Below are 7,730 nucleotides of genomic sequence, written 5' to 3'. Positions count from 1 at the left end.
GGGCATGTTTCTTCAGCAAGACACTGAAGTGGATGATTAAAAGGGATCAGTTTGTGACCAGAAACAACAAATCTCTCTCTGAAAACCAACAAGAACCTTCCTGAGCGGTAACCATTTACCTTTCAAGCACCAAAGCCTGATGAAATTCATAAATGTTAAATTCTGTGCACAGTAAAAGAATTGCCTGCAACCAGTGAACTTGAAGGAATGAGAAGTGAGGTTGGACTGTGAATCAAAGAACTTTTCTAAACTTTAACACACAATACATACATGTGCACTTAGAAATAGATGGGGGTTAAGTTAAGTTCGTTAAGTTAATGGTGATAAGTTAAAGTTTAAACCTGTTTTCATGTTTAAAGATAAATAAAAGCAACTTTGTTTAAGTAACCATTTGTCTTAGAAAATATATATTCCTCCTCTGGGCTCATAACATCTCCCACCTCCTGTCCCTCATTCTCACCTACCCTTCTCTCCCTCCCTCCTCCCATTCACTCTCCCTCCCACAGTTCCCTCACCTTTCATCCTCTCCCCTTTCCCTCTCACCATCCTCGCCCACTCACACTCCCACCTCTCACTCCCTCCAACCTCCCTTTCCCTCTCATCCCCACTCTGCTCAATCTTACTCTGTCCTTCCTCTCTCAACCTCCCTCATCTCCATCTCACCATACCTCCTCCCTCACCCCTCACTCTCCTCTCCTGCTCACCCTCATCTCTCTAACTTCCTTCCCTCCTCTCCCTCATGTTCCCTCTCTCCTGTCCATCCCTCCTCTCTCAAGCTCACTCCTCTCCATCTCTCTTCTTTGTCACCCTCCCTCCTCTCCCTCTCACCCTCCTCTACCAATCACTCGCTCACTCCCTATATATCTATCTCACCCACCCACTCCCATCTTTTTCACCCTCCCTCCTCTTCCTCTCACTTTCCTTCCTCTCCCTCTCACCTTCCTTCCTATGCCTCTCACCCTCCTTCCTACTCCACCTCTCGCTCCATTTCTCCTCTGCCTCCCCTTTCTCACCCTCCCTCCTCTCCCTCCCATCCTTACCCACTCTCTTCCCTCCACATCTCCCTCTCACCTTCCCTCCTCTCCTTCTCACCCTCCCTTCTCTTTCTTCCTCATCTCCCTCACCATTCCTCCTCTCCCTTTCACCCATCCTCCCTCTCTCCTCTCACCCTCTACTCCCTCCCTCCTTTCCCTCTCCACTCCCTCCCTCCCTCCATTCCCCCTCCACTCCCACCTTTCCCCCTCCACTCCCTCCTTTCCCCCTCCACTCCCTCCTTTCCCCCTCCACTCCCTCCTTTCCCCTCCACTCCCTCCTTTCCCCCTCCACTCCCTCCTTTCCCCCTCCACTCCCTCCTTTCCCCCTCCACTCCCTCCTTTCCCCCTCCACTCCCTCCCTCCTTTCCCTCTCCACTCCCTCCCTCCCTCCTTTCCCCCTCCACTCCCTCCTTTCCCCCTCCACTCCCTCCTTTCCCCCTCCACTCCCTCCTTTCCCCCTCCACTCCCTCCTTTCCCCCTCCACTCCCTCCTTTCCCCCTCCACTCTCTCCCTCCTTTCCCCTCCACTCCCTCCTTTCCCTCTCCACTCTCTCCCTCCTTTCCCCCTCCACTCCCTCCCTCCTTTCCCCCTCCACTCCCTCCCTCCTTTCCCCCTCCACTCCCTCCCTCCTTTCCCCCTCCACTCCCTCCCTCCTTTCCCCCTCCACTCCCTCCCTCCTTTCCCCCTCCACTCCCTCCCTCCTTTCCCCCTCCACTCCCTCCCTCCTTTCCCCCTCCACTCCCTCCTTTCCTCCTCCACTCCCTCCTTTCCCCCTCCACTCCCTCCCTCCTTTCCCTCTCCACTCCCTCCCTCCTTTCCCCCTCCACTCCCTCCCTCCTTTCCCCCTCCACTCCCTCCCCCCTTTCTCCCTCCACTCCCTCCCTCCTCCACTCTCCACTCCCTCCCTCCCTTCCCTCTCCACTCCCTCCCTTCCCTCACCACTCCCTCCCTCCTTTCCCCCTCCCTCCCTCCTTTCCCCCTCCCTCCCTCCTTTCCCCCTCCCTCCCTCCCTCCTTTCCCCCTCCCTCCCTCCCTCCTTTCCCCTCCCTCCCTCCCTCCTTTCTCCCTCCCTCCCTCCTTTCCCCCTCCACTCCCTCCCTCTCTCCCTCCCTCCTTTCCCCCTCCACTCCCTCCCTCTCTCCCTCCCTCCTTTCCCCCTCCACTCCCTCCCTCCCTCCTTTCCCCCTCCACTCCCTCCCTCTCTCCCTCCCTCCCTCCTTTCCCCCTCCACTCCCTCTCTCCCTCCCTCCTTTCCCCTTCACTCCCTCCCTCTCTCCTTTCCCCCGCCACTCCCTCCCTCCCTCCTTTCCCCCTCCACTCCCTCTCTCCCCCTCCACTCCCTCTCTCCCCCTCCACTCCCTCTCTCCCCCTCCACTCCCTCTCTCCCCCTCCACTCCCTCTCTCCCCCTCCACTCCCTCTCTCCCCCTCCACTCCCTCCCTCCTTTCTCCCTCCATTCCCTCCCTCCCTCCTTTCCCCCTCCACTCCCTCCCTCCTTCCCCCCTCCACTCCCTCCCTCCTTCCCTTCACCCTCCTTCCTTTCCCTCCTCTTCCTTCATCTCCACCCCCTCACCCTCCATCCCTACTCTTACTCTCCCCTTCCCTTCTCTCCCTTTCCTCTCCCCCTTTCTTATCTTCCTCACTCCTCTCCCTTTCACCCTCTCTCTCCCCCCTTTTCCCCTCCTTTCCGTTTTGTCCCTCCCTTCCCTCTTTCCTGTGCCTCTCACTCTCCATCCTCTCCCTTCGTTCCTTCTCATTCTCTACCTCCCACCCTCCCTCTTACTACATCTGATTGCCCTCTCACCATCACTCCTCTTCCTCCCCTTTCTAATCCTCTCACCTTCCCTCCTTTTAATCTTACCCTCCTTCCTTTCTCTCACCTTCCCTTCGCTCCCAACTCGCTCTCATCCTCCCTCCTCTCCCTCTTTTCTTCCTTTCCTGTTACCCTCCTTCCTTCTCTCCCTCCCTCCTGACCCCATAGATGCTGCGCGACCTGCGTGCCCCGGGCGCTGTTCGTGCTCAGAGAATCTCAATGCGCACGCGCAGAAATCCGAAGGTAGCGCAGTGTGTGAGGCGCGCATGCGCGGAGGAGACGATCGGCATCAAGGAGGAGCAGTGGATGCATTGTCGTTGAAGTCCGGTCTGAGGGGCAGCTTCTGCCCGGGGAAGTCGCCGCAGTTCTCCGGAGACGGGTCAGTCTCAGCACCTGGGGCTCGAGAATATTCCTGCACTTCCTGCCTGGTTCAGGACGTGCCGAACACTGGGGCGCAGGCGCGTTGCGGGGCGGGGGGGGGGGGGAAAGCACTGGGTTACAGGCGAGTTACGGATGGGGTTTCACTGTGGCATAAGGGCGTTGAGGGTGGTGGGGCGCAGGTGTCTTGCTGGAGAGAGTGGAGGAGCACTGGGGCATAGGTGCGTTTTGGGGTACGGGGGCAGAGGTGTGTTCCGGGGTGGTGGGGTTGCCCTGGGGTGCCGGCGCGTTACGGGGTGTTGGGTTTGCACTGGGCTGCAGGCGCGTTAAGGGTTGATGGGGTTGCACTAGGTTGCAGGCAGATTATGGGCTGGTGGGGTTGCACTGGGGTGCAGGCGTGTTACGGGGTGATGGGGTTGCACTGGGGTGCAGGCGTGTTACGGGGTGATGGGGTTGCACTGGGGTGCAGGCGCGTTACGGGGTGATGGGTTTGCACTGGGGTGCAGGTGCGTTACGGGGTGGTGAGATTGCACTGGGGTGCAGGCACGTGGCAGGGTGTTGGGGTTGCACTGGGGCACAGGCGTGTTGCGGGTTGGATTGCATTGGGGAACGGGCACGTTGAGGGGTGGTGGGGTTGCACTGCGGCATAGGTGCGTTGATGGGGTGGTGCGATTGCACTGGGTGCAGTTGCATTGCAGGGGTTTGGGGAAACACTGGGGAATGGGCATGTTGAGGGGTGGTGGGGGAGCACTGGGGCATAGGTGCGTTGATGGGGTGGTGGGGGAGCACTGGGGCGCAAGCATGTTGCTGGAGAATGTGTGGGAGGGAGTGGGTGAGCACTTGAGGACAGGTGTGTTGTGGGACAAGGAGTGGGATAGATGTGTTTCTAGCTTGAAGGGATTGTGGATAAAGTAGTAGCCATGGTTAACACAACTAGTGCCCTGGTACCAGTCTGCAGAGTGTGTTTGGGGGCATAGGCATAATAAATGGGAACCAGCTGAGGTTATCTCACTGAAGATGATGAGATTCTTGGGGTTCTCCGAAAGCTGTTGCTAAAAGAATGCAATATGCACTTGTGCTGGAGTCTGAGCTCTCCCCAAGGTGCAGATAGGTGTCTGAATCAAAAAGTGGGGGGAGGAGAGGAGTGGAAGGAGGAAATGACATGGGGACATGCACAGTCCAAAAACCAAAAAGTCATAGGAGGGTATAGATTGGGAGGGCAAAGAGAAAAAAAGCAAGAAATGATAGGAGGAGAAGTTCTCTGATGTAAGAGAAGGGGGTGGGGAGCTGGAGGAAATTACATATAGATTGGGAAAGAGAGAGTGGGGGGGGAGTGGCCTCATGGAAACTGGAAGAGAATGTTTCCTTTATTGGAACAATCCTGAACCACAGGGCATGTTCTGAGAATGAGAGTTCCATCGAGGTGTCTTCAATCTCTATCCACAGATGCTGTCTGATGAATTGAGTGTTTCCAGTATTTTCTCTGTTTATGTTACAGATTTCAAGTGTCTGATGTTGGGGAAGTCGAAAACCAGTGGGTGGGGTGGGAGCAAAATCTAAGGATAATGGGGAAGCCATTTAGGACTGAGATGAGTATCTTCAAGTTATGGAACTCCCTGCCATGGAAAATTGTTGAGGCCAGTTCATTAAATATATTCAAAAGGGGGGTTGGATGTGGCCCTATTAGCTGAAGGGATGAAGAGTCTGAGAGAAAGCAAAAATAGGGTCTTGAAGCCATGATTATATTGAATGATTGTGCAGGCAAATGGCATGTATTTACTAGAATTCTATGAGAATAACATGATCTCAAATGAACTGCTAGACCGCACATATTGATATCTTTGTAAACTCCTTTTACAGGGTAAGAAAAGAGGTTTTGTATATGGGAATCTGAAACTCGACATTGTATCAGATCTGCGCTATCTGTTAGTCCACCTGCACCTAAATGCCATGGATCTTTGAATGTGTCAAATTTCTGGGCACAGTGTGACAGCCCAGACAGTGAGATTCCCAACCCTGAATGAGAGTGTTGAAGAGCATTGACTGCAGCAGAAGCCATAGCCGTTTGCCCAGCCGGAGATTAGAGTACACCCATCACAGCCAGGTGAACCCCAACGAGACTCCTATGCGTAGATAAGATAGGGATCAACCGCCCTGCAGACAAATGTAAATTAATTTGTTGAAGGAGTGAGCAGATATTTCCCTTGATCTCAATATATCAATTACCGGTATTCATTTTGGAAAAAGAAACCATTGGAAACTTGTGGATCTACTTTGTGTTCGAAATGAAGCCCTTTAACTTCTCATTGAAACATGTTGCAGCAAACCATTGACCCAGAGCTCAGAAAACACACCAGTATACCCTCAAAGGGGATTCACTCACTCCTCTAGCCTGATGAGACACCAGATCAATCAATGCATGGAGAAATTACTCACCTGCTCAGAATGTGGGAAGGGATTCACTCAACCATCCCACCTGCTGACCCACCAGCGGATTCACACCGGAGAGAAGCCCTTTGCTTGTTCTGAGTGTGGGAAGAGGTTCACTCAGTCCTCCAACCTGGTGACCCACCAGCAGGTTCACGCTGCACAGAAGCCATTCATCTGCCGCAGCTGTGGGAAGGGGTTCATCCGCTCGTCCCACCTACTGACCCACCAACGAATTCACACTGGAGAGAGGCCCTTCGCCTGCTCCGAGTGCGGGAAGAGTTTCACTCAGTCCTCCAACCTGGTGACTCACCAGCAGGTTCACGCCATACAGAAGCCATATACCTGCCGCAGCTGTGGAAAGGGGTTCATCCGCTCATCCCACCTGTTGACCCACCAGCGGATTCACACCGGAGAGAGGCCCTTCGCCTGTCCTGAATGTGGGAAGAGGTTCACTCAGTCCTCCAACCTGGTAACCCACCAGCAGGTCCACGCTGTACAGAAGCCGTTTATTTGCCCCAGCTGCGGGAAGGGGTTCATCCGTTTGTCCCATCTGCAGACCCACCAGCGGATTCATACTGGAGAGAGGCCCTTTGTCTGCTCTGAATGCGGGAAGAGGTTCACTCAGTCCTCCAACCTGGTAACTCACCAGCAGGTTCACTCTGTACAGAAGCCATATATCTGCCCCAGCTGTGGGAAGGGGTTTATCCGATCATCCCACCTGCTGACCCACCAGCGGATTCACACCGGAGAAAGGCCCTTCACCTGTCCTGTGTGTGGGAAGAGGTTCACTCAGTCCTCCAACCTGGTGACCCACCAGCGAGTTCACGCTGCGGATAAGTCGTTTGTCTGCCCCGAATGTGGGAAAGGGTTCACTCAGTCATCCTACTTGGTGGAACACCAGAAGACCCATAGCAGGGAGAATGTTAAATAAGCTGTATTTTGAATATTTAAACCATCACCTCTGCTGCATCCAGTTGCAAACGCTCAAGGGATCATTTGTGTTGGATTCTGCAGTGACTCATTGGATGCAGGACTGAATCCCAGTCATTGGGCACATGGAATTTTTTCTGCTGATATTAGCAACTCCAACAATGGGGCAGGAATTTAATTCTGTATCTGTGACAAATAAATGAGTTCTGTTTTCAAACTCTGCCTTGGGTCCTTACTGTCTCTGTAACCTCATATGAAACCTTTCTGCTCATCTGGTTTCTGCCAGAGTTTTTGCTCCACACCATCTCATCCTGCAGGAATATTCTTAGTTTTTCTTCCCTCTGAGCTTCCCACTAAATGCAGTCCTGCTGTTCACCTCAATCCCTCCTTGTAGTGATGGGTTCCATATTGTTCCTCTCTCCCTGTGTGAAGAGTTTTCTCCTGAAATCTCTGTGGGACCATGCAAACTGAAGAAGTCAAACTTGGTGTTTCCTGTCCTCAGGACTCGAGGCTGAGGAAGAATATAATGGATGTTTAACTTTAAAACCCCTTTCACACTGCCAACCCTCCAAGGAAGTGGGTAAAATTACCTGGCATGCAGTACTCTGTAAGCCATTCACATTGGACCATGATTTACCTGGTTCACCTGGATCTCTTGGATCTAAAATGGGGTCCACCTCCAGTGGCGACATCATGACAGTGGTGTTATGTACTCAAAGGGCAGTGAAATCGTACCAGGAATGAAGTACATATGCGCTCAATGTATAAAAGACCATGGGAAAATCTACTCCAGTGGGCTTCAGACTGTTCAAACTTTGGACAAACCCACAGACCAGATTGTCATTATTCCATAACAATAGAGTAGAACAACTATTTACATAGCATTAGGTATTATAAGTAATCTTGGGATGATTTAAAGCACAGGTATGTGCTGACAGCTCCACCGGCCACCCTGTGAAATATTACTGTGCAGTTATATTTCACAGGGCAGCCAGTGAAGCTGTCAGCATGTACCTGTGCTTTAAATCATCCCAAGATTACATAGGATCTCTTTATTGTCATTTAAGGCCAGACTGTAAAACAGTACACAGTTTAAAAAAAAAGATAACATTCCTCCAAACCATAATGTTACCTACACATCACAAG

At 52.9% G+C, this 7,730-nt stretch overlaps 1 protein-coding gene across 1 annotated transcript; it reads left to right on the top strand.

The window, feature by feature from the left end:
• Positions 1 to 3,099: 3,099 nt before the first annotated feature.
• Positions 3,100 to 6,804, top strand: LOC138758129 (zinc finger protein 436-like). The gene is made up of 2 exons (XM_069926626.1): positions 3,100 to 3,225; positions 5,085 to 6,804. Exon 2 carries the CDS (start codon positions 5,620 to 5,622, stop codon positions 6,583 to 6,585), a length of 966 nt encoding a protein of 321 aa, XP_069782727.1. The 5' UTR covers positions 3,100 to 3,225; positions 5,085 to 5,619; the 3' UTR covers positions 6,586 to 6,804.
• The last annotated feature ends 926 nt before the right edge of the window (positions 6,805 to 7,730 follow it).

The sequence above is a fragment of the Narcine bancroftii genome, chromosome 3, assembly GCF_036971445.1.
Source record: "Narcine bancroftii isolate sNarBan1 chromosome 3, sNarBan1.hap1, whole genome shotgun sequence".
In the NCBI taxonomy this organism is placed as follows: domain Eukaryota; kingdom Metazoa; phylum Chordata; class Chondrichthyes; order Torpediniformes; family Narcinidae; genus Narcine; species Narcine bancroftii.
Note: the sequence above shows the minus strand (reverse complement) of the source record. Positions and strands in the feature narration are given on the sequence as shown.

Excerpts from the sequence above, each read along its gene's own strand:
- LOC138758129 (XM_069926626.1), top strand. The coding sequence starts at position 5,620 with ATGAGACACCAGATCAATCAATGCATGGAGAAATTACTCACCTGCTCA.